General features: G+C 44.0%; 1 protein-coding gene across 2 annotated transcripts in view; it reads left to right on the top strand.

Annotated features, from left to right (window-relative positions):
* Window positions 1–26,214, top strand: part of VGLL4 (vestigial like family member 4) — a 74,252-nt gene that overhangs the window by 29,818 nt on the left and 18,220 nt on the right. Inside the window, exons 1-2 of one of the 2 annotated variants that reach the window (XM_005531813.3) lie at window positions 45–439; window positions 20,388–20,574. In XM_005531813.3, the coding sequence (XP_005531870.2) occupies window positions 358–439; window positions 20,388–20,574 (269 nt within the window). In that variant the 5' untranslated portion in view covers window positions 45–357. Of the gene's footprint in view, window positions 1–44; window positions 440–20,387; window positions 20,575–26,214 lie in introns of those variants that run through there. The other variant, XM_005531814.3, reaches the window with a different exon arrangement.

The raw sequence follows: 26,214 nt of genomic DNA, 5'->3' as shown, positions 1-26,214 counted from the left end.
GGGGCCCGCCGGGCAGTGCCGGGCACTGCCGCTGTCAGCGCCGGCGCTCGCAGCGGGCTGCGCCCTCCTCCCTGCCTGCCCCGCCGCGTTCGCTTTGCTTTTACGCTCTTATTTTTAATTATTATTATTTTTAATTTTTTTTTTTTTTTTTAAACTTGGAAGAGCCCTCGGGAAGCGCCCGCACGGCTCCCCTGCCGCCTCGCAGCGCGTTCCCCTCGCGTTCCCCGGGCTGTCGGAGCCCGCTCCCCCTTCCCGACCCGCTCCAGGCTGGGCCTCTGCTGGCGTTTGGAAGCCGGGAGCTCCTCGGCACCGTCTGCCTCCCCCTCCCGGAGCCGCTCCTCTCCGCCAGCCCGATAAATGCTGTTTATGAGGATGGACCTGTTGAATTACCAGTACTTGGACAAGATGAACAACAATATCGGCATCCTGTGCTACGAAGGTAATAGTGCCTCGCCGCGGGAAATCAACGGTGCCCTCGCACAGGGAGGGAATGGATCCCTCCATCCCCCGCTCGGGAGGGACGGATCCCTTCCAGGGAAGGATCCTTCTCCCAGCGGTGCTCGCTGTTGTTTGTCAGCGGGAATGTTTTTGGAGATCGCCGGTGCGGGACGCCCCGCGGGCTGTTGTCAGAGCTTTGTTTCAGGGCAGGGATTTCTTTCTTTTCATGTGATTTTTTTTTTTTAATTTTTTTTTTTTTTCTTCCACAAGCAGCATTTTCAGCGCCAACTTTCACTCGCCGGCGGCACTGCTGGCACTAAAGGCCGGGGGGCGGGCGGGGGTTTGTCCGTGTGGGGTTTGTCCGTGTGGGGTTTGTCCGTCTGAGGTTTGTCCGTCTGGGGTTTGTCCGTCTGAGGTTTGTCCATCTGAGGTTTGTCCATCTGGGGTTTATCCGTCGGGGGTTTGTCCATCTGGGGTTTGTCCATCTCTGCCGGCGCCGCGGGGCTGGGCCGCGGCCGGACGCGCGTGGGCCCGGCCGGGTGTCCGGCGTGTCCCCGCGGGCCGTGGCCATTGTCCGGCCCCCAGCGCCGCCCCGGGGCTTGCACAAGGCCCGCGCTGTCCGCCGGGGCTGCGGCTCGCTGGCCGCCCGCTGTCAGCCCTCCCTGCCCTGCTGGGAAGGCGCCCGAGGTAGCAGGGCAAAATCAGTTTGTTAATCGCGGAGTTTTCTCTACGTGCGGCTGCGAGGAGCGGTTATGGCTTGGCTTTGCCTGGAGAGAAAGGCACCACTGAGCTAATTCGGCTTGGCAGCGGGGCTGGTTTTGCTGTAGCCACACACAAGCGCCGCGAAAAGCTTTTTCTTTTTTTTTTTCTTTTTTTTTTTTCTTTTTTTTTTTTTTCTTTTTTTTTTTCTGATTCAGCAGGAACGTTTTCCATGTTCATTCGGAAAATAAACTTGCTGGAGTTGTCAGGAAAGAAACAATGAGGAGCGTACACAGGCCAAGAGATATCTGTTCACACTGCTCAGAAAAAGGGCAGGCCAGAACACAGGCAGCTGAATCTCACTTTGGAAATTACAGTCTTTTCTATCCCTAAACCAGCATGGCCACATTTCTTCCCTTCGGGAAGTGGAGGGTCTCCCTGTTTTACTGTTAATATCTTTGTTTCTCCTTTTTTCCTGCTTTTTCTTTCCTGCACAAATATTATATATTCACTTGGATAAAGCTCTTTTACAGAAGATTGAGCTGAATAATACAAAGCTGGGGTTCCATGGAGTTGAATTCCCAACTTCTTTCTTATCCAATGCTCTCTTTGTTAGAGCAAGAAAAAAGAAACTACTTTCAGAATCCTTTAACTTTTTCATTTCAGGATCCTTTATCTTTTTCACTGCTCTGTGCAGTAGTTAGTGTTTTCTTATTGTTATTGTTACAACTTCTGATGAAGACCATGGAATTTTATGCAAAGCGTTATTTACGTAATACATCTGAGTGTTATGTTGACTAAGTTTTGTTACTCTGTAGTTTTGGCTCATTAGTTCAATTCATTGTAATTATGCCTAATATTTATGGAAGATTCTTTCCAGACCCCTTTTTATTCCCCATCCTCTTCTCCAGTAACTGTTATTGAACCAGATCTTAGCTTTAATAGTTAAAAAGCAAAAGAACAGCTTAAGGAATACACTCTACTAGAGCAGTTTTTGTTTAGGTTAAACATCTGTTGCTATTTTCCTTATTCTAGAAGTTAACATTTTTAACACTAAAATAAACACACACAAAATGAAGAGAAGAAAAGCAAAACTTCAGTGGTGTTTATAGTGAGGTGTTTATATCCCAATGGTTTAAATGGTGTAAACACTGGCAACATCTGCTCTGAGCTCAAAGGGTGTTTTAGAGATGCCTACAGATCTTCCAGTCCTCTGCCATAGTATTTATTTTATAAGTGAGTTGTGTCAGCAGTGATGGATCTTGTCTTTCCAGGGACACTGTTGCAGTAGTAGCTACATTGACAACAAAACGCCCTCTCAAACTCAAGTAATTGGGATTTATTGAAGGCCACACTTGAACTACTTAAAAATTGATGCCTTCCTGGAAAGTGCTTTTGAAGATGTAGGATGAGATACAAATACATTGTGTGGTGGGGAAAACAGGTTTGATATTTCAGAGGAAAGAATGATGGGCCTATAGGCCTCAGGAAGCAGATGGGTTCCTTGTTCCTTTAGATTCTCTCTTGAAACATTTGTTTTTTGTTTTTGAGATGATTTCTATGATGGTGAGATGTGTCAGTGTGTTTTATGAAGTTTACTGGTGGTTTTACTCTTCTGGCACTGGAACTATCGGATTTGCAGCAGCCTGTGGATCAGACATGTGTTGATACCTAAGAAATAGGAAAAGTTCCTCTGCTGTGTGCATTTGGCAAGCCTTTGGTTCGACATGGAGGAGTGTAATTTGCATCCCGAGAGGAGTCCTGCTTTTTCTTGCCCAGCAAGAGTCACAGATAGCAATTTGTTATCTGTGGGCTCCAGGCTGCTGAGTTAATGCCAGCCCTGGAGAGCCTTCCCTGGCTGGGAGGGGCAGGAGCCTCCCAACAACCTCAGCTGTGTCTTCATCTCAGTCTGCTCCTAAATTGTGCCATCCATGGGCCCGCTCCGGCCACAGACTTTCCAGCATGGAAATACTGTCCAGGTGCTGTTTAGTTCATTAAACACATCTCTGATTTTGGCCTCCTCTCTGGGAGAAGAGAAAAAATGGTAATAATGTAGATGGGATCTGCTTTGTGGGCAGCGAAGTGTCCTTCTGCTGGGGCTGGGAATGGGAGAGCTGGAAGTTCTCCCATTAGCTGTTCAAAAGTGAGGCTGTGCTGCAGGTTTAGCTCACCTGAGGTTGGCTCTTTACTCAAACGTGGGATGATTTATCTTTTACTGTGAGGTTGGTGAACCACTGGCACAGGTTCTCCAGAGGGGCTGTGGAGTCTCCACCTTTGGAGATGCTCAGATCCCACCTGAGAGTCCCACCCTGCCTGAGGCTGCTTTTGAGCAGGAGGTTTCTAAATGACCTCTAAAGGTGCCTTGGTAACCTCTTGGAAGTCTCTGCATGCTCATGCAATTAAAATAGCCACAGCCAGGAAAGGATTATAACCAAAAAAGAGGGGAAAGAGTTTTGGAAAGGGGGTCGATAACTCTGAAGCACAGGATGAAGCCATTTCCTTTCCTCAGGGTTGTTTGTTTTACACTGATTATTTGTGTCCTTTGGAGGGTTTTCTTAATCTCATTACTAGTCCCCATGATACCCCATGGTAATTTCAGATCTCATGCTTTTGGAAGAAAATCTGAGTTTTAATGAGTTGGTGGGGTTTTTTTATCAAGTTGCATAAAAAAAAGATTGGAGTTTTGTCTCTCTCTCCACTGAAAGAAAATTTTTAAATCATTCAAATGGGAAAGCTTAGTCCTCACCAATGGAAAATGACAGATATATCAGTGATGATCAACCATTTCAAGCAATTTATTGTAATAGTTTTGGTGCAGTAGGAAAGAAAAGAAGAAATAATTAGAGAATTGTTGCCTTGGCATCTGGATGCTCATCTTTAGCATGAATACATCTGATATTATTCTACTAAACATTTGCTTCCAGTGATCAACAATGGCCAGTTTAATGAGTAGTGCTTTCATATCATTGTTTTCTTCCTAATGAGCTCAGGGCCATGAGGAAGCTCCTGGGAGCCCTGGCTGGGGTGCAGAGGCCAGGGAGCAGCACCATTCTGAGACAGGCTGGCATTCCCAGCGCTTCCTATCAAATGACAGCCACTTGATCCGGGCAGGTATTCAGGGCTGGAACATCTGCATCTTGTTTTGTGGTGGAAACTCGCTTAACTGCAGCTCAATATTCCTTCTCAGCCCGGTGTGTGAGGTAATGGAGCGCTCAGAGTTAAACAAAACAGAGCACAGTGATGCTGCTCTTTGACTCCAGGGCTGTCCAGCCAGTTTTGGCTCTTTGTTTCCCACGGAATATGCATGAGGAGGTGCAGTCTCCAGGCAGGTTTGTTTCATTCTCTTGTTTATCACAGATGGTGGTGTGTTGGAAGGCAGATTTCTGCCTTCCTTCCTCTCTCTCTCTCTCTCCCAGTTTCAGATGCTGTGGGTTATTGCTGCATTCTCAGGGCTGGAGCTGTTGCTGGGAAAGGTATAAAGAAATGCAATAAGATGCTAAGAAATCCCCCAGGCATGTTACTTGGAGCACTTAAAATAGTTATGCAGAGTTCTCTGGATAATCCAGAAGACTGGGATTTTTTTTTTTTTTTATTTTTTTTTAATGAAGACAATTGGATCCAGATTTCTAGCAAAACACCCCTTTTTGGTTTCAGGACAGCTTTCATTAGTTAGTGGCGTATTACATAATTATTTCACCGACTTCCTGTAAAGCTAGAGCATTCCTTGGCTTGCAGAGCTGGGTGTCCTCTCAGGGCACTGCAAGGCATCCTGAAAATGTGTCTGTTTTCCCCAAAAGGCCACTTCAGATGTTTGCTATCACAGATCCTGCTAACTTCATTTGCTTTTTAGTGAAATGCAACGTGTTTTCATAAGTTCTAAAGAAGAGTTTCCATCAGCTGTCTCTGCTGACCTTGCATTTTTCTCTTTCTCTAACAGCAGTTTCTCCTATTAACTGCAAAGTTTGGGTTAGTTTCTAAATATGTAAAATGACTTAAGCGCTATTCTTCTGCTAAGAATTGGATAAGAATCTCCTTCACGGCAAATTAAGTGTTCTTATTTGTAACTCAGTGTAAAATTTCTGTTCAAAGCCATGTAAATTAAGATGCACCTACAGAACGTTCCCCATTTATAAAACATTCTGTGGGTTTTGTATTTTCAAGCTCTTTCATCTTCAGGAAAAAAAACAAAGCTTCACAGTTGGGCCTTTCTTGCTCATTTCCTCCTAGCATGAAGTTGGGAATATCCTCTTCAGGACTGACATCAAAATTCAGTTTATTTTCCTCATTCATCAAAGGCAGGATAGATTTAGGTCATACTTTAACTTTTTTTTTTCTCTTGGAGTTCTGTTGTTCTCACCCTGGATGCTAGTTCAGCATTTGTACTGAGAACTCAAACAAGGAAATTAAAAACCCAAATATAATAGAGTGTTATCCCACAGCTTTCTGTAGATAAGATAGGCAGCATATTTTTTTTCCTGAGATAAAAGGTAGTGAGGTTTGTAGCAGTAAGTTGAATTCTGTGTTAATGAGCAATTTGCTTAAAGGCTGTAACTTGTTACTCACAAGTCAAATTTGTTACAGTGCCAGGTCTCTTTGGATATAAATCCAGGGATTTTAGGAGACATTGAAAAAGCTTAAATTGCTCCAGAGTTTGAACAATGCACTGCATTGTATGGAGAGCTGTTGGAGAAAAAATAAAGCTTAAACAACAGTCTTCATTGTGTGGCATCTAAAATTATGAATGAAAAAGTTCATCCATATGTATTGGCTTTGCCTTTTTTAAATATCTGCTTTGCATGAAAATAGTTGTCTATTAATTTCTTCTTGAGGTTTAATACAGATGGGCCTTTATATTTGATTTTGGCTGAATAGACTACAGAGTTTGAACATGCTGCATGCAGACAGAGTGCCAAGCAATTTAGCAAAGTTGTTTACACTAACAATAATCCAGCAGGACAGAGCCTATAATTTCTCACTGATAATAGTGTGAGGTAGTGGTGAACACAAGTTCCTGGAGAAGTGTTTACAAAAATGGCTTTATACTTCCTCAGCGTTAAAGAACCGTGAGGGCTTTGGGGTTGGATTCCTTCTCTAAAGGCAGCCAGCTTTTCCTGCAGCCTGGATCCTCCCCCTGGAAATTGCTCTCCAGACCAGCTACACACACAGGGGCATTGTTTGCCCCTGCCTTTGGGGAGAACTGGGATGAGGCTGGGGGGCAGGGGCAGACACCAGCGGTGCCACCAGGCTCCCTCTGGATTTCCTGGGGCACACTGCCCCTGGTGCTTCCTCTCAGAGCCCTTGCAGACGTTCTCACCCTCAGTGGGCTGGGCGGTGAGCGGAGCTCGGGGAGCGCTGCTGTGTGTCCCGGGAGCCATGGGGGGAGATGGGTCCTCCAGGGCACTGAACAGGCAGTTGAGCTCTTAATTGGGGTTATCTCTGCCCACTTGTAGACCTCACATCACAGATGGATGGAGCTGGAAGAGGTTTGCTCTTAGTAGCAGGAGTAGCTGGCACTGATTGTAGGGTAAGGTGAGCCTGGGGGACTTCACAGAAATACAGAATATCCTGAGCTGGAAGGGACACACAGGGATCATGGATCCTACCCCTGCCCAGACCCCCCAGAAATCCCACCCAGGAAATCCCTGGGAGCCCCTGGAGCTCTGGCAGCCTTGGGGCCATGCCCATTCCCTGGGGAGCCTGGGCAGTGCCAGCACCCTCTGGGGTAGAACCTTTCCCTGATCTCCAGCCTAACCCTCCCCTGAAACAACTTGAGGCCATTCCATTAGAAAAGGTCAATCCTTGTTAAGAAATATCTCAGTCTAGCTTCTTGTGCAACCTTGGTGAAGTTGAGGTACCTGACACCATCACAGCATTGGTTCCAGCCAAAGAAAAAGTCACCCAGAAACCTCGGTGAGGTGATGGGACTTCATCAAAGATCTTCAGAGATCCAGTTTGAATAGAAATGGCAGTCCTTAAATCTCAGGGTGATATGGATGGTGGGGACAAAAGTGTGAAACTGAGGTTGGAATCATTCCTTATCTAAGTTTCACTGCACTGGTTGGTATCAGATTTTTTTTTTAAACAAGAGTTTAGAATGTTTCCTTCCCTAAATTTCCTGACACTGTTTGGTATCAGTTTTTTTTTAAATAGCACTTCTTTCCCCTTTTCTTTTAAACTTAGTTGTTGCTAGCATTAAAAGCAGGAACTTGTTAAGTGTAATAGCACTTGGTGCAGATCAGCTTTTCCCCCTGAAAATGTTGTGTGATGTTTTGTGCCTCATTTTAGTTTTGGAGAAAAAGCTCATCCACAAGTGGTGTTGGTGGATAGAAGCAGATAGCAATTGGGATAAAGTGGAATGTTGCAGCCTTGGTGGCACACAGGGAGGAAGGGAAGTTGCCTTCAGCAGGCTGGTGCCAACTCAGTTCCCTTCCAAAACCTGTGGCTCCTGCCCTTTCCTTATTCCCGTTGTTACAAGAGTCTCTGATTATTTAAAGACATGTTCCTTTTCACTCCTCATCACTTTGGAGTGTTCCCTGTCAGCTGTGAGAACCAGGCATTGTAATGTATAACTTTCCTCCTATTCTTCCAAATGTTGCTAGCAGGTTCCAGGAAATATATTTGCTCTCCCAGGGAAAGTTTGGAACCAGTTGTGTTTAAAAAGCAGTAGTTTTTCCTGGAAACCCATTTGACAGGGCAGGCATGGAAACCTCTCAGCACTGCACTTTCCTGCTTTGTGAGGCTTAATATTTTTCTCAGCATGCAGAAGTAAGGGATGTTTTTGCCTTTAAATATGGGTTGTAGTTAGAGAGATTTAGTCCATTTTTTTTTTTTTTTACCCAGGGTAGGAATGGCACTGTTGTATGGGAATATAAACCAGTTTGGAACATTTATTCTGTTTTGTTTAATCTCAAAATCCCAGAACAGCAGACTGGCTTTGTAGTTACAACCTACAAAGTGCCCAGCCATCTTTTGCATGAGAGGAGTGAAACCCAAAGCTGCCAAATGGATCTTTTTGAGTAGCTGGTGTTCTTTTGGGAATGAGTGGGGATTTACTTCTTTTGCAAATGGTATCAACATGCTGTGCCTGCACTTTAGAGATGCTGTCGAGACTTCCGATTTTGTTATTTAATTGCTAATGTTTAGTAGATCTCACTTCTGAAAGTAAATTGAGATTTTTGTGACAGTAGCAGATTTGGACACTTTCAGAGCAGAGCCTTTCAGAAAATTATGGTTTCTTGGCTCCAGATTACAACATTGGAGTTGTTTTCTCTGACGCTCTGCTGATAGTAATTAAATGTCCCTGTAAAGAAAATTAAAGTTGTCCAGGCAAAAGGAAACCATTTTTGTGAATCTAAATGATCTAGGAAGATCAGTAAATGCCACACAAGAGCCAGCCAAGTCAAACAGGACAATTTAGTTGTTCTGTTTATATTCTTTGGAAAGCAACATCTTCTAAAGCAGCTTAACAAAAACTGCTCTTACCATAGTGAAAAAGAAGTTGACATAACTGTGGCACCTCCTTTGTGGTGCTTTTATCCAGAACACATGAAATGAAGATGGGCTGAGGGAAGTGCTGTATGATTCATGTAGGACAAGTCTGAACTCGGCCAGTTCCTTGGATTTAGTATAAATATTTATGGCATTGAAGGGGATTTTATTTTTTTAATATTGTTCCTCATGCTCTGGATCCTTTCTAGAAGTCCTCCTCAGACATCTGGTGTGCAGTGGTGCTTGTTTAACCCCCACGCTGCAGTTTTCCTGCTGTGGCATCTCGGAGCTCTCGCAGCCACTCTGTGCTTGGCGTGAATTAAATCTCCTTGGGCCAGCTGGGGCAATGCTGACGTGCACACTTTTCCTGCTGAACACTCCAAACCCAGAGGTGAACACTCTGCTCTTGTCCTGCTGCAGGCATCACACTGAGCTATTTACCAAAGGTGGCAAAAATAGGAATTCCAGCATTAGCAAGGATGTTTACAGAGCCTTGGCTGGGTTCTCTATCTTCGAAAATGCTTCTCTTGCTAATGTTACATAATTCATGTATTTAACTCAGCTCATGACAAAAAAAAATGTTTAAAAAATTTGTTATCTTTCTTTAAAAACTCTTAAAAGCCCAAATATTAAAGTGTGACTGCTTTGAGGTACATTATGTTTGCCTTAACAGCTAATCCTTGGATGTTCTGGGTTTTTCTTTGCAATACAGTAAATTGAACACTGCCCCGTTTGAGTTCAAGTGTTTCTCAATTGGTGCATTTAGCAACAAGTATGACAACAAACATTTTAGTGCTCACATTTGCATATATTTTTAATCTTCTTTGCAGAATTCTTGCTCTCACAGAAGCCCAGTTAATTCAACTTTTAGCCACCCCTGTGAAATAAACAATGCATATTATTCTTATTTACAGTGGGGATAAAGAGCTGTAACTGGTTGAATTCACAGAAGTCTGGGATAAAGCTGACAGCAGCATTCCAAGTGCCTCAACTGGAATATTTTGCCATAGCTGCTAAACCTTACTGTGACATCTTAGTAAAGAAAATGGCTTTTACCTGTTTGAGATGTTCAAATAAAATATGTCCTTAGTCAGCTAAGCAGGTAAAACCAATGATTCTTGGACTGATGCTGCATGGACTTGATCCTTACTTTGTGCTCAGCAGTCATGGAGGGGAAACAGCTTTTAGACCAAAATATTGTGACTTTGGTCCCTCTGTAGTGGAACCCACTCAAACTGAGGTGGTGGAATCTCCTTCAGTGGATGTATTTGAGTCCTTTTAGCTGCTGAAAGGAATGAGGCCTTGCAGACAATGCTAGGAAGAATTTGAGGTTCCCCTGTGAGTCACAGGAGCTCCCCAGGTCTGTTCCTTTAGATCAGAGCCCATTGAGTTGGATAAAAGGAATGTGCCCACAGATGCCAGCAGTTAATTTTTATATTCTCTTTGCAGGATGAGTTGGGATCAGAGATTTAATGAAATAGCAGTTCAGCTGTGCTTGTGCAGTGCAAGCCAGGCTCAGCCCGTGTCTGATCTGAAGCAGGGCTTCCAAACCTTTTAATTAATAACGCAGTGTCTCACTGCCCCCAGCATTGCTGTTTGGGTCCATTAAAAACTTCACAGTTAACACAACCCCTGCTTAATTGTGGGGTGGAACTTCTTAAATGTGTGATAAGGGGGTAGAGATCTGCAGAAATGTTTTTCAAGTGAGATGGGAAGGATTTAACAGGTGATTCACTGGGGAATTCTGTCATAGTAATGCAGTGAGAGGTTTGATTTCTGGCTCCTGTGGGGATAGTATGATGTGAGCTATGGGTCACAAACACACAGCTGACATACTTTTGGTACCTCTGTTTTACCAACCCATTTGCACTTCCCTGTCTTTTCTGTCAGGATTTAGCTGCTTCTGTGGCTCTGAAATAAATAGAGAGAAAGAATTTTTGTTGTCAGAAGGGAGATTCAGCTAAGGACTAGCAGGTATATAGGGCAGGAAGACACAGCTCTAATTAAAGGGCTTTGAGCAGCAGAGTGTAACTTTGGTGCTGCTCACCCCTTCCAACCCCATGACTGTCAAGATAACTTCAAAAATAAGAACCTCTGCTTGTTCTTGTTTTTCCAAGACTTCTGGGAAACCTGTCCTCAGTGCCCAGAAAACTGTGAGAAAGGCTGCCCAGGCAGCATGTAATTTCTTGGTAGCAAACACAATCCCTCCCTCTATCTGCCCTGCCTTTGCTTCCCCTTGGAGAGAACATTGATTTGAAGTGACCCTGCAGCTTGGCCCCACAAACCACCCCTCTGCTTGTGAAATAATAAACAGTCAGGCTCTGAGCTGGACAGTGCTGCCATCCATCCATCCCCTGGCACCACGGGACTGGCTCCCTTTTATCCCTGGGACAGCCTCCAGCAATCCCAGCCCTGCTGCTGGGCTGGGTGGGAGTGCTTGAATTCACATCCACCTTCAGTCCTTCTGGGCAGGAATTCCTTCTCTGCTACCAGCTTTTTCACAGCTAAACCTTATAGTGGAGCAACAGTTTTACAGCTTTTGTGCTTTAAATTCTGGTTAGCTACAATTTTTCTGTACATCTCTTCAGAGCCATTTTCTTTTTCCCCAGTAAAATTGATGTAGTTGTGTCATGAACCCAAGATTAAAAACTGCTCTGTAAGAGGCAGAGATTTAGTTTTATCTTTTCCCTTAGTGGTGCTGTGTGCCTGTTTGTTTTGGAAGACAGTGCTGTGAGGAACAATGGTGATATTTTAGCTTTTATATGTTCCTTTACACCAGCACCCATAAAACTGGAGAAATTATATGGAATCCTTTCCTCTGAATCTCATCATCTGCAGTGTTCTCTGGGCTCTTCTAGAAGCCTTCCCAAGTTCTTGGATATTAAAACACAGCGTGAGAGCAGCATCTGAGGGAGTGTTGAGTTGTATCTGTGAATAATACAATCCAGAGGATTGAAGGTTCTATATTATACACTCTCTACAGGGTTTGTGCTGAGCTGAATTTGCATTATTTTACTGTCTGAGGCAGTGGCTGGGCCCTGTCTCAGCCTCAGCACAGCCCTGCACACGAGGAAGGGGCAGGCTGGCACATCCTGCTCATTTTCCATGGCCAGAGGATGGTCAAAAGACGATCTTGTTTCCCTCTGAAAGGCTCCTGTGGTTGCTGAGGATTCCCAGGGTTGGACTGCCCCGCACAGTTGTCGCTGCTCCCTCGCTCTCCCTCTGCACAAGGGATTTTGGAGCCTGTCCTGAAGGACAAAGGGATTTTGTTCTCCACAATGGATTCTTTGTGGGAGATGGGTTGTGATTGTTCTGCTGCTCAGCGGATTAAAATCTTGGATATTCTGTCCAGTTTGGCTGGAGGGGTTCAGTGTCCCTCATCTGGGAGACCGTGAGGCTGCACATCAGGTAGCAAAACCAAAGTGGAAATGCAACTTTTTCCTGTGTTTGTGGGGCCAAATGTGATTTTTTTTTCTCATTTCACTGTGGTTTAGGAAGAGTATTTGGTCCCAGGGATCCCCTCAGGAAGCTGCACAGTGCCCTGAGCCGTGACCCTGCTTTATTGCAGATCCACCCCAAAGGCAGCACCCACCTGTACATGTCTTGTCCTAACATTTTAAATACATCTGCTTTTCTGTTCATATTTTAAAGCATTTCTATCCTCTCTTGAGGGCCGTTTTAACTTCCAGGTAGGGAATTTGGGGAAAAATAAAACGGGAATAAAAGAAACATTGCTGGAAAATGTGATATCAGATTTCACAGCTCTTTTAGAGAGCTCATTTTCTTGATGGTCCAAATTTTTCCACATGCAGCAGAGTAGAATAATGTGAGAAAAGGTGTTCAGAGCATGTTTATTTTAAACTGCAATAAAAGCCTGCAGTACTTCCAGAAATAGGCTCCAGTTGAAATAAGTGGAATATTTTTTTTACCTTTCTATTGCACCTTTTGCTTCAAATCCTTATGAAGGAAAGTGTGCACAGTTTATTGGATTTTCTTTTAATATGACCCCGTTGCAAGCGAACATCTCAGGATTAATGTTTGAAGCAGGGTTGCTGTAGAACATCCTGATTGTGTTCATATCCACAAGGGACACTGAACACCTAGAATTTAATTTGTGTTACAGGATCATATCCATGGAATATCAGCCATCGGAGCAGGGTGGGGGGGGTTTAAACCTGAGTATCCACTAACAGCAACAATATCCAAAAAAACCCCCAAACCAACCAAACAAACAGAGTGAGGGTAACAAATATTTTCTCTTTGGGGAGAATCTCTCAAATCTGAGCTTTCACAAATTGAATTTATGTTTTCTGCCATCACATGACAATACAGCTGTAAGGTAGGATTTAGTGCATTGAAATACTGTTTTAGCCCCCAATCTTATGATTTCCTCTGTTGTGACAGTGCTGTGACTTTGATTTAGTTTTGAAATAGATGGCAGGGCTTCTGGCTTTGATTGTTTCAGCTGGTCTTTGATTAGTTTAGCTTTGCCATCTTTTATGTAATAAAGTCATTTAAGGCTGAAGTGACTGAAAAAAGAACACCTAGATCTGAAACCACCTTTGGTCTGGGAACCAACACCTTCAACATGTTGTCTTAATTATATTTCATTCACAAAACCAATTTTTATTGATGATGCTTTCACATTTTCAATAAAATCACATTATCACAAGTGTCTTTTGCTGCCCAGTAAAGAAGAATGTCATGTTTGCTAAGCAAAAAAGAACATGGAATTTACTGTTTTCTGCAGGAAATGTAGATGATTCTTCTCCTTTTGTCTTCCCTTCTCCCCTCCTGTGTTTGGGATGCCCAAACTGCTGTCCTTGGCTGGACTCAGGAGCTGGGCTTAGCCCAGGGCTTGATTCTTGTCTGAGCAAAGACAAAATGATAATTGTGCTAATTTTTAGTCCCTCTTAACTGACCTTAGGTGGTTGATGCAGGTTTTTTCCTGGGAGAGCTGGCAGAAAGGCTCAAAGGTTGCTCCTGGGATGCAACCCTTGAGCACAAACCCATCCTCTGCCAGAGAAATCCTTTTCTGACATGGATGTTAATAAGTATTGTAGACAACCCTGGTGTTATTTATCTGGAGATCGGTGTAGTTTCAGCATTGACTACATCCAAATCTTGCCTGCCAGATAACTGAAATCTTGTTTTAGCCACAGGTTGCACGAGTTCAGGTACTCTAAGCAGAAAAATCAATGCTTTTTTCAGAGTTTTGTAAGAGTTACCTAAATGGGACATTATCTTAAGTGAGAGCTGTGAATTTATGAAGTAATCTCATGTCTAAAGTTAGACCCAAGCCTGAGTCCATTGTTGGGCTGGAACTGAACACAGCCTCACAGTCACAACTGTTGAGGTGTGAAAGCTGCAGTTTGACAGAGGAAATATTAAGGAGCTCCGCCAGACCACAGCATTAAAATTTATTCCAGCCTGCTTTCCTTGTGGCAGATCTTCTGCTGCCCTGTTTCCTGCCATGCCATCACTTCTTGCCTTCTAACCAAGGAGACTCCTTCAGCTGGTACCTAGTATTTTCAGGTACCTGAATTTTTCAGGGGAATTTTTCAGCCATTGTTGAAGCATTAAGCAAATATTTTTTTATTAATCTTACGTATTTGTGAAATAGTTTGTGGAACTGAAGCAGTTCCGCAGCCAAGGCAGTCGATGTAGCCATGGTATTTTGTACAGCTGTGCTTTTACAGTGTGAGGAGAGAGAATTTCAGATGAGTAGTCAGTTTTTCACACTACCTTTGAAGGAGCAAATAGGGTAATGTTGGCTTGGAGGAGGCAAATTTGCTATTTGCACTGTAATTTTTGGTACATAATACGGCATTTCCAAGACCTATTAAGTAGAAATGATCTCTAATTTTGATTAACAATATATTTTTGGAAGGATCCTCGAACAAGCCTGCTGCAGGCTGCCAGTGATGCTGCTGCACCAAATTCTGGCTCCTTTGTGAGGCTTTTGAAGGAAAGAGGAGGAAAGTGGGTGGGGGTGGTTGAATGCAGAGGTCACAATTTAATGTTCCTGCCTGCAGTGTGGAGCAGAACGTGTCCCTGCTTGGCAGGCAGGGGCAGCTGGAGGAGCCAGCGCAGAGCAGTCACTTTAATCACTGTATTTCGGTTTTGGCCATGGGTTTTCTGGCATACAGATCTCTGCATAGTGGTAGCCAGAGCTTGCTTCCAGGAGTAAGTGCTTTTCATATGTTTTGTAAACGGAGGAGAAGAGGCTTTTGCCAATTTTTCTCCACATGTGTATGTGACTTTCTGGTTTCCTAAATTAGCTTTTTGTTATCGTAGCAGAAAGTCAGTAAAATATGTGGCAGATAAAGGAATCAGTAAGTTGGCTGCTGAAAGAAATCTATCAATTACAATAAAGAATATTTCCAAGATCTGATTTCTTAGCAGTGTGTTTTAATCAGGCTGTTGCCATTAATACTTGATTTTTTTGTTGTTCTGTAGTTTGCTGTTTTATTCTGGTCTCCAGATAGGCCTGTTTAATGTACTCTAAAGGAAATACAGACTACTGTCACTCTGTTTACAGTGGTTGATCTACTGCTTCCCAGAATTAAGTCTTATTTAAGACCATCTTAAATCATATCTTCTGTAGAAGCAACCCAGAAATAAAGTAGTGGTGCAGAATGCTGTTTTTTTGAATAAATGATTTTGTTTGTTTTTCTGAGTAGGAGTTGCAGAAGTGCACAGCAATGATATTTATAAATAATAGTTTGTGATTTTTCTTGGGATGTCTTGCATGGTGACCAAAGATTTCCTCCTGAGAAAGGATTCATTTGTTGTCTTTGGTCAAGCAAGTGAAGCAAATCTACCTGGAGCTGCACACTTTGCAGCTTGCCTGCAGCTTGTTTCACACAGATGTGATTTTGGGGGAATTTCCCAGTGCCAGGGCTATCAGTCCTCTCCCACTGTACAGTGTAAGGTGAAATAACAGCCAGAGCAGGCAGCTGGCAACATCTGCACAGGGACCCTGGTGCTGCATTGCAATTCTGGCCTGATAACTTGTTTTGATGACTTGTTGAATTGAGTAAATTGTGGTGATTTCCCTGCTCGGTATTTGATATCTCAAATCATGGGGTTATTTTTATTTTGTGCATGAATTGGAATTTTTATGCCATTTATCCCAATTTATGTTGGCACAGACTGACTTCTGTGTTTGCCATAGTGGAATAAAACATGCAATAGTTTAGAAATCTGTTCAAATCTATTTGTTATTTAATCTCTAACAATTTTAGAAGTAAATTTGATTAACAATAGAAAATAAAATAATTTTTATTTTAATAGAAAATAAATAGAAAATAAAATAAATTTTATTTTGTAGTATCTTTTTCACATCCATATTGCTTTTGTGAAGATCTTGGCTTTTCAGCATATGCCATGAAAGTAAATTTTGATCTTGAATGAAGAGAAAAAACTGCCCTTGAAGTTTTTTCTATTGTCTGTATCATGTACTACTCATTCCTGGGAATCTGGCCTTAAGAACATGCGGCAACTCCTCTCACTAATGAGAGTTTGTCTGCAGGTATTGGAAAAGGTAATTAAAGGTGTGATGCCCGTTAATTGAAGTCTGTTTAATGCTCTTGCCCGTGATTTTTTAATTATTAGAGTGGCCTGAGGTCATAGTAATTCAATCCAAGACCTTAAAGGTAAGGACCTTGATGACAAACACCACAACTGAAGAATTTTAAGTTGTTGTGTTTTTTTTTTCTAAAAGTTAATAAACTTGTCAGGAGTTCATTCTTGTGGATAAATCTGTCTGTCAGATGCAGAACAAAAAACAGACGAGGGCAGTGCCGGGATTTTCTTTCGAGGAGTTTTATTCTAACCTGCCTAAGGTCTGCACCATGTCAGTGTTCAGCTGGCAAGACAAAGCCTTTCATTTCTGGGTTGTAATTAATGCTCAGGCTTTGTGCATTAAACGCAGCCAGCGGGAGAGAGGAAATTGGGAGGGGGGATAGGATATGGCAGCCCCATGTCCGTGCAGCCCATACCGAGTCACAGGAAGGAAGCGTGCTGCCACAGTAGTGTATATATTTTTTTTTTCCCCCCCAGTCTTTGGTGACTCCTGGAGCTCTCAGACAGATTTCAGACCCCTCTGGTGTCTCTCTGTCAAGGCACACTTGTAAAAACACGACTTTTGCTGTTGTGGACGTTCTGCTGGGGCCGCGGCTCCTGCTGACCAGAGCAAGGCAAACAGAGCTGGACATGCTCTGTTTACAGAGAGCTGTCCCGGGGCTGTGAGGGGTTGGGAAGAGCCCTGCTGGCCTGACAAACACTGCCTGGAGTGGAAACACTTTCAGTCAGGCTCCTAAGTGGTTAAAATAAAGCACATTCCTGCTGACTGCATGGGCTGGTGTGAAGCGAGAGCAGAGCTGCTCTATAGGCAGACACTACGTCACGGTGTTATCTTTGTTTAGCTTGTCTGTGCTTTATCATGTTGCCCAACAGTTTTAATAAAAAAAGAGAAGGAGGAGGAGGAGAAGAAGAAAAAAAAAAAAAAAGACTAGTATGAATAGTTGTAAGTAGAAGTATCTGAAAGCAGCAGATCTGGAGTGCCTTCCACCAGCTGCTGGCTGAAACAAAGAGGAGCATTATGAGAGGCACAATAAATGTGTTTGCTATCTCTGCTCTCAGTTGCAGGGCAGACACAAGCCGTCACAGTAATGAATTTTGAAGCCTGGAGTTTGGACTTGGGGAATTTATAAAACACAGTTGTTTTATCAGAGTGTTGTCTTGCCAGCTGTGTGATGGGAGTCTGGTTTCCATGGAGTGTGGTCAGCTGGGGGAGACAAATCTAGTCCCTAAAACAGCATTTGGGGCCGTAGTCTCCTCTGTGGTTTCTTTCTCTCTGCTTTCAATTCACGTTTGGTAAGGAGGAAAGCAGTGGAAAAGGAATTTTATTTGAATGAAGAGCAATTTTAGCCCTAATCAAATGTGCAGGCCCCATGAGAACTCATGGTGCTGTGCAAAACCAATATAGGAGTTTGCATTTTATCCCTCTAAACAATGTAAAGAGATTTTTACTCGTTTCCTTGCTTTTCCCTGTTATCTCTTTTTGGCATTGTTCTCCTGCCTGGTGTGGGTAGGAGGGGCTCTACAAATTGAACTGTCTTGTGAAAGACTCTCACTGATCCCACCTGTTGAAAGTTTGGTAAATTTTATTAATTTTGGCCCAGTGGTGCTGGTTAGGTCTTGGTATGTTTAGCTGAAGTCTTGGTGTTCTCTGCCTAATCAGGAAAATGCATTACCAAATTGGATAGGTTTTAATTAGAACCCCTTCCTTTCTTTGCTAAATTCCTTTAAAATAGGTTTCTTCCAGCATACAGTAGAATTTTTACCAGATTTTATATTCAATCTGAATGTTAAGATATAAATAATGTTGTTACCATACATAGAAGAAATGAGTTTTATAATTTTGAAATAAAAAAATCCCATTTTGCTAATTGTATAGTATCAGATCCTGTTTGGGGAAAAAGGGCCAGTTTCTGATTTACTGAGTTGAATAATGTCTAGAGATTTTTGAGGTTTTGTACACACCCAAGTTAGCTTTACTTGGGTATTTAAACTACCCCAGGTACTGGTAGGAGTTGCTCAGGAGTCAGTGGGAGTTAGGTGCCCACGTGGAATTTGAAATTGCTGTTGTGGAATTTTGTGTTGGAGTCCCCAGAAGTGATGGGAGATAGTGCAGGGAGGATGGTGCGTGGGTGGGAGGACACAACCTCCAGCCTCAGGTGCTGAAAGCTTTATCTCTTGACATTGCTCTTAAATTATTCCTTTTCAAAGACAGGAGTGGGGGAGATTCCTCATGTAGAGGAACTGCTGTGATGTGGTTTGCTTTGAAAGTTTAGAACGTGAACACTCTGTAGGTGGGGGTTTCTATTGGCAAAAAACAAAGGAAAAATGCACCAATTTACTGATCTGAAAACAATTTCCAAGAGATGCTGTGTTGATAAAAGCTTTTTTTGTGGCACTGTGGTGGTTGTGGGGGCTTCTCAATTCGTGTTTGGTTGGAACAGGAGAGCTCTGGGTGTCTGTCCCAGAGCATTTGCAGCAGGGCACAATTTTTGCTATTTAGAGCTGAGATGGAAAGTTCCTATTTAGATTTGGTGCCAGAGTCTTTAATAGAAATCATGGCTTGTGGTGTATTATAGGTCAGCGTATATTTGCTAGTTTATATTATGCTGACTAAATTGGCAGAATGCTTATTTTTACTGGTAAACATTCAGGAGGTTTTTTCCTCACTCCTTCTTTTTTCCAACAAAATGTTATTTGTCGTGTGTGGAATTAAGGCAGCATTTTATAAATCATCTTGCCTCGGTGATGATGTGAAAATGTGTGGTGGCACACAAAGATTTCCATTGTCAGGTACCACAGGGCTCTAGATGGAGTTAACTCAGGCCTAATTTTAGGTCTGGAAATTATGGCTGTGTAGAAAACAAAATGCTTCTGGCAGTGTAGGAAAAATACAAATTTTAAACTCCAGCAAAAGCAGCTATTTCAGGGATATTACCAGAATAGGTAACCTTAGTTAATTTAGCTCCTCTCCAAGCCCCTAATGGAGCCCCAAAAGCACTTTTTAAACATCTTTAAATCCCTGTGAGGTCTAAGTACGACCTGAGGATGTGAGTTGCAGGGAAGTCCATGGGTGGTGAAGTGCAGGACTGTGCTTCAGGCTGTAGGAGTAGTGAGACATTTAAGTGAAATGGGAGAAGCTGTGCGCACGCTTTAACAGCGACCTGTCCATGTGTTCGTGCACAGCCAACTGCAGCATTGCTGCAATTACTTACACACAGCTCCCATGTGCTGGGAATGGCTTTTTCTGGCAAGTGTCAGATTATATAAAAAATTACCATCTACTCAGTCTGCCTGCCTCCAGCTGGAAATTAGCATTTCTGTGATTCCTCTGCTGAAGAATTGTGCTCTTTTGTTCGTGGGTCCAAACGTAGTTTTAAAGTATAGAGAAAGACATTTAAGGACATATTTAAAACTTGAATCAGCAAGTTCCAATTTCCCCCCTAATTTTTCCCTTGCATAGTTATATACCAGACAAGCTTGTTTTGGACAGCTTTTACAAAAGGAATCATCTGAGAATCTGGACGTTTTTTCGGGTTTAGCTCTGGAATATTTGGCATTAACGTGAACTGTAGCCCTGGAATTTATAACCGCGACCGTAAGAAGAGGAACAAAGCTTTTATTTCCCTGTGAATAGTCATGATTTGCAGAGTGAGGTAATCACAGCCCGGCGCTGGCATTGCAGCCCGCCAGGGGAGGAATCTGAGTGAAAAAGCTGAGGGGGAATCGGAGTGAAAAAGCTGAGGGGGAATCGGAGTGAAAAAGCTGAGGGGGAATTGGAGTGAAAAAGCTGAGGGGGAATCGGAGTGAAAAAGCTGAGGGGGAATCGGAGTGAAAAAGCTGAGGGGGAATTGGAGTGAAAAAGCTGAGGGGGAATTGGAGTGAAAAAGCTGAGGGGGAATCGGAGTGAAAAAGCCGCTGCAGAGATGGGTTAGTTCAGCCTTTGGGCTCAGCCGGGTTGAGCTATCCCTCTCCTGCTGCCTTCTCTCACCGCCTGTTCCAGCGCACGGCATGGTTTGGGATGCCGTGGCCATCCTGCAAGCACATCACACGTGTGCAGTTTGGGAGATGTTCCTGGGGGGTGTTACCGGGGGATTTTGGGGGGTTGTGCTGCCGAGGGGGGCGGTTGTCACTGTGGTCCCCATGGTGGTGACCCCCTGTCGTGTGTCCCCGGGCAGGTGAAGCGGCGCTGAGAGGGGAGCCCCGAATGCAGCCCCTGCAATCCTCCGCGCTCAGCAACCACCGCACGGGCCCGCCACCCATCAGCCCCAGCAAGAGGAAGCTCAGCATGGACCAAGGGGACGAGGAGCTGGACTGTGAAAATGACCACGTCTCCAAAATGAGCCGCATGTTCAACCCACATCTGTAAGTGCCTCGCGTCTGTCCCCTCACGGAACCGAGCGCTGCGTGCTAAAATCCTGTCCTGCCTCAAACTTTGTGCTCGGCTTTTTCCCTTTGTTCCAGCTTGTATGGGAGATCTGCACAAGAGCCACCATGATTAGATGCATTTTCGTGTTTTGTTTTCCTGCAGCGTGAAGTAACAGGAATTAGCTCAGCTTAACTATTTATAGCAAGCCATACGTATTCACCTTGTGATTTCTGCAGTATTGTTCCCTTGCTCTTTGGAACGCGCTCCTTTCGCTTCCCCCCATTCTGAGGCTCTCTGGCTGGGGGTGGGGAGGCAGCAGCAGCAGCAGGAGGAGGAGGAACATGAGTGCTTTGCATTTTTCCGAGGCCAGGAGCTCTGAGCCAGCTGCTTCTGGGCTGCCTTGACAGCTGGGCAAGCAGCAGTTGTTGCTAAACATTCCTGCTCTGACAGTCAGGTGTGGAATGTGCCGGCCAGGTAAGGCGTTGATGAGCCTGTGTTGGGCAATCAGCAGATGCCAGTCCTGGGAATGCAAGCCTGGCTGGCACTGCTGGAGAATTCCTGTCATTCCTGCCTGCAGGAAGCGATGGATGGAGCTCCTGTGGCTGCTGCCTCAGCTCCTGCAGCCCCGGCATTCCGTGCATTCCACAGTCATGGGATGTGGACAGAGGGATTTATCCTCCCATAAATCACCGCAGCCTTACTCACAGGCTGGGCCCGCAGTCTGTAGCCTTGGAATTTGTTACAAATCAGGAATCCAGCGCTGAAGTAATGCAAAACAATAAAAGCTCGCTTCTCATTTACAGCATACCTCCTCCTCTCTCCGAAAAATTAACTATTTATAGCCTTTCTCTGGGGCCAGGAGTGATTGGAAAGAAACGTGTGCTGCATTTCTGGATGCATGACACAACTGAGGGGATTTATGGCATTTTTGAAATGTTATGTAACTTTATGGGGGAAAAGTGTGAGGGTTTATTTTTAAAGGCTCATTTTCTACTGATGAAATAAAACACAGCTGGCAGTTACGTACATTATAACACTTTATATAGCGGAGGCCATAAAAATAATGAAGTCTGAACCAACAGACTCATGTGCAACCAAGGTTCAAAACTAAAAGATGCAGGCAGTTCTTTCATGTGATCCCTTAGCTATATGTCAGAGCTAATATTTTCCAGTGTGGTACATTTTTATAGTTTTTCTCAATAGATTCTTTCTGTGTTTTCGTATATGAAACATGCATCTTTTCTTCTTGTAATAAAAAGCACTGCTTTCTGCCCAGGGTTCATGTGACTTAATCTGTTTCAATTAAACCATCTGCTGCAGATGCATTATAATCTAAAATAGCATCCATGAGGCCATCTCTTTTTCTACTTTATTTTGTAAGTTTGATACAAAAATATGCTTTCAACGCAATAGTACAAAACCTCAAACATTTATGATTCATCTGAAATAGCTGAATTTCTGTGTATTTCAGATATATCAGATACGTTCACAAACATTCTCTGAATTTTATTCTCATTTCCCTGCTGTTGCCTCCAATGAAGTTATTTTTTTGACTGTTTTTCATATTTTCCACCTTTTTTTGATTCTGACATTCTAATTTAATGGTAGAATTGGATTACCCAAACTCTGTGGATCTGTCCTAAGAATTTTGGTTGGGAGATGAGAAGTGTATTGTGGAAGCTTGGCTTGTTCACACCAAAGAAAACACGGTAGATCTGGGGAAAGAATGATTTCATGGAGCATGATAATGGCAGCCATTGAAGTGACTTGGAGGTTCTAGAAGTGTAAGGCTGACAGTGTTCAGTTTAGAAATCCAAATGTGTGAGAGATGAGTGTGGAGATGAGGTGGCACGGTGCCTGTGGTGACAGCAAATTTCTGTGACTGGGACTGTAAAGATAAGTTTGAGGCTGTGTATTTTGAATTTTTCAAGGCCAAGTGCCCTGAAAACACAGGATGAAAGTGTTCATGATACAAAACCTGGGCAGAGCTGACAGAAGTCTTTATAACCTCCAGCAGCAGCTCTTGTTCAGGCATTTGGGTCTCTGTGATGGTGCTGGTAGAACTGGGAAGCAGTTGTGCATTCATTCTCTTAACACCAGCATCTTGTGGCTGGAAATGTAATTAAATAGGCCAAGAATTGTGTGTTTGGTTCATTATAAATGGTGGAACCTTTTTGTTAGCAATTTGATCTCAACTCTGAGGTAGCAGCACCCCGCTGTGCTTCAGTGGGAATGAATCCATTGAAAGGCTTTGGATGTGTTATTAGAAATCCAGTTACGTCAGCCTTTTGTTTGGAAATGGAGTGCTCTGAGACATTCCCTGCTCAGGTGTAATTCCCTGAAGGATCATTTGTGAGCTGTACTTGGGTATGTTTACTTTTATTGTGGAAAAACACAACTATTGGAGTGCAGTCTCTGGAGCAGAGTGAATCAAATGCCCTGGCAAGCCTAGCAGGATCCTCAAATGTGTCATGGAATTAATGCGCAAAGAACAATTTATCAAAGGTGCCTTTTCAAAGGAGAGAATTCTCAGCGTTGGGATAATAAAATATACTTGAGAGCTTGTGGATTAATTTAAAAACAAACAAAAAAAACCCCACATGTGACACTGCCTCCCTTTCATATGCTTTTATAGCGTCTGTGTTTTTGTGGTGATAGAAGTTGTGAACACACGTGAACTAAGAACAAGTACTTCCAAATTAAAATGTAGTGACAGGTAATACGGAATTCCCTTATTTGAATTTCACACTTTCTGGTGTGTCCCTCGGGTGTTTTACTTGAAATGCACTCACTGAATTTGAGTCTTGCTCAACTGAGAGATGCTTTTGGCTTCGAGTTGCTCTATGGAGAAGGGAGGCCTGAAACATGGCTTTGTTTTCCCGTGAATTCACTGAAGGCACCGTGGTTTGCAGCAGAGTGATTGGCAGCTGGGATTACAGGGAAGTTCTGAGCGCTGCAGGGATGGGGGGCTCCGTCCTGAGCCCTTCGGGAGCGCTTGGGGCAGCGCTGCCGGCCGGGGCCCTCCTGCCTTTTCCCTCCTTCCCTCTCCCTCCTCTCCCTCCTTCCCTCTCCCTCCTTCCCTCTCCCTCCTTCCCTCTCCCTCCTTCCCTCTCCCTCCTTCCCTCTCCCTCCTTCCCTCTCCCTCCTTCCCTCTCCCTCCTTCCCTCTCCCTCCTTCCATCTCCCTCCCTTCCATCTCCCTCCTTCCCTGCCTCCTTCCTTTTCCATCCTTCCCTCTCCTCTCCTCTCCCTCTCCCTCTCCCTCTCCCTCCTCCCCTCTCCCTCCTTCCCTCTCCCTCCTTCCCTCTCCCTCCTTCCTTCCCTCCTGTTCGAGCTCCTTCCCGGGCCCCCTCCTTCCCTGGCTCCTTCCCCGGCTCCCTCTCTCTCCTTCCGTGTCTCTCTTGCTCCCCTCCCTCCCTCCCTGGCTCTCTCCCAGGCTCCTTCCCGCTCTCTTCTCTCCCTTTTTCTAGCCTCCTTCCTCTCTCCTCCCGGCTTCTCCTGCAGGGCTGCCTCGTTGCCTGCCGTGTTGTGTCTCTGGTTCCCTCTCCCTTCCCTCCCGTTCCGCAGCCTCGGGCACACAAAGGCTGCCTTGTCCTGGCCTCCCCGCCGCCCTAAGAGTCCCCAGCCCGGCCAGCGGGCACAGCGCTGCCCCTTCCAAAGAACTGGCCTTTGGAATTCAGCCGGGGACCATTATTTTTGTTCCCTTGTGTGGAGTACGTCAGCCTGGAAGCCGGCGTTTGGGGTTTGGGACGAGTGGGCTCGTGCATGGAGGATTTTCCCCTTGTTCCCGTTTGGTTGGTGGCATTAGGATTGCGGTGGCGATTAATTCCTGTATAAAAATCTTCCCGTGGCTAAATGTTCGCAGCTGTGAAGTCGAGGGAATAATTGTCTCTTGGTTTGTGTGATAAATAATTTGGCTTTTTCTTGTAATAAAAGGTCTGTACATGAATAAGTTACTTTAATGTGTATAATGTAAAATGATGTGTCGTTTCAGACTTTTCCAATTCTGGGCTGTCTTCAGTTTTGTTACTCTGAAGAATGATGTCAATCCCACCCAAAACACTCCTGAAGCTGCCTTACACCACAAGTGTTTTACCATGAATATCCAATGGTATTTGCTCACTTTAATGACACTGATGGAAATTAGTGGGGCATCCTTTAAAAAAATGTGTGCTAGAAGTTACACTTTAACTTTTTAAAAGTTACAAGTTGCTTGAAGGCTGTGGAATAATTCAGGTTAGACCATTTCATCCAACCTCCTGCTCAGAGCAGGCTCAGCTGCATCTTCAGCGAGTTTTAGAGTTGCTCAAAGTGAGAAATTTTGATTAAGACTTAAATATTGAATAAATAAAGTTCCTCATTAGAGGGAGATTTTTGTCACCTTCCTGCTGAGCTTGGCTGAGAACACAGGGTGGAAATGTTCTGCAGAAAATCAGGTCCCTGTTGTGGAGGAGTGTGGCTCCAGCAGGGCTTGAAAAGATGCAGAACTGGCTCTCGGAGGTGCCTGGGAATTGTCAGAGACTTTTTGCTCCAACTACTCCTCTTTGGGTTCCAAACTTCATGTGGTATTGAGAAATATGTTTTCACTGTCATTTTGTTTGACAAATTGGAGTTGGGAGGAAAAAAAACCCAGCGCACAGTTGAGAACACCCAAAGTGTCTCTCATCTGTTGAGTGAAGCATCCTTGGCACAAGTGTGCCCTTGGAGGATTTTGGGGCTCTCAAAGCAGTCCTGTTGGAGCTGAATCCTCAGTGGAACTGAGGCAATGTGGCTCTTCTTGATTAAGTGGACAAAGGATCACAGAGCAGGTTTCAAACTGCTTTTCCTGATTTTTTTTTTCCCCTTTTCTTGTCTGTGTTGCTTGAATGATGGAGTGAATCAGACATTTTCTTATTTATTAATGGAGATCACACACTGCACAAATTTAAATTGTTTTCAAGAAATACATGTTAAATTGAACCTTCAGAGACAGACTTGAAAGAGCCACCGTATCTGAGTTAATATTTAACACAGAGTTCTGCACTTCTTAGCCAAGGGGGAATTTCAGAAAGCACTCCAATCCCTTTCAGTTGAAGCACATGTGAAAGGTTTGTTAGGAACAGTTTCAGAGCTAAAAGCAATTTGATTGATAGCTTATCAGTACTTCACAAAAAGACCTATCTGTCAAAATTTGGGTAGATGTGGAGGTACTTGAAAAACCAGGCAGTGTTAGCTCAGGTGTCTCCTCCACTTGAAAACAGAAGGGGTTTGTTAGCCAGCTCCAGATTTCTGCTTTGATAACGTGTTTTCCCACTTTCATTTTCCATCTTTTGTAGAGGAGCATGACCCTTCTGTGGTGTGTCAAGGCTCCAAGCTGCCTCTTGAGGGGAAAAGCCGTGTTAGTGTTGCACAGAGGGGTTTGATCACCCACTTAGGGAAGGCATCGGGGTCCTGTGCACTTAGGGATGGAATGGGAACCACAGAATCACAGAATATTCTGAGCTGGAAAGGATCCACAAGGATCATCGAGTCCAACTCTTAAATGAATGGGCAATCCCTTGAGCCCTGGTGTTGGATTTTTACCCCAAGGTAGAAGGAAAATTTTACATTGTGTGAATCAACCTATATCTGCATGAGGTGAAATTCAGCACCAATCCT

The sequence above is a fragment of the Pseudopodoces humilis genome, chromosome 13, assembly GCF_049639895.1.
Source record: "Pseudopodoces humilis isolate 2021_Gansu_Grassland_sample_001 chromosome 13, ASM4963989v1, whole genome shotgun sequence".
Classification (NCBI taxonomy): domain Eukaryota; kingdom Metazoa; phylum Chordata; class Aves; order Passeriformes; family Paridae; genus Pseudopodoces; species Pseudopodoces humilis.
Note: the sequence above shows the minus strand (reverse complement) of the source record. Positions and strands in the feature narration are given on the sequence as shown.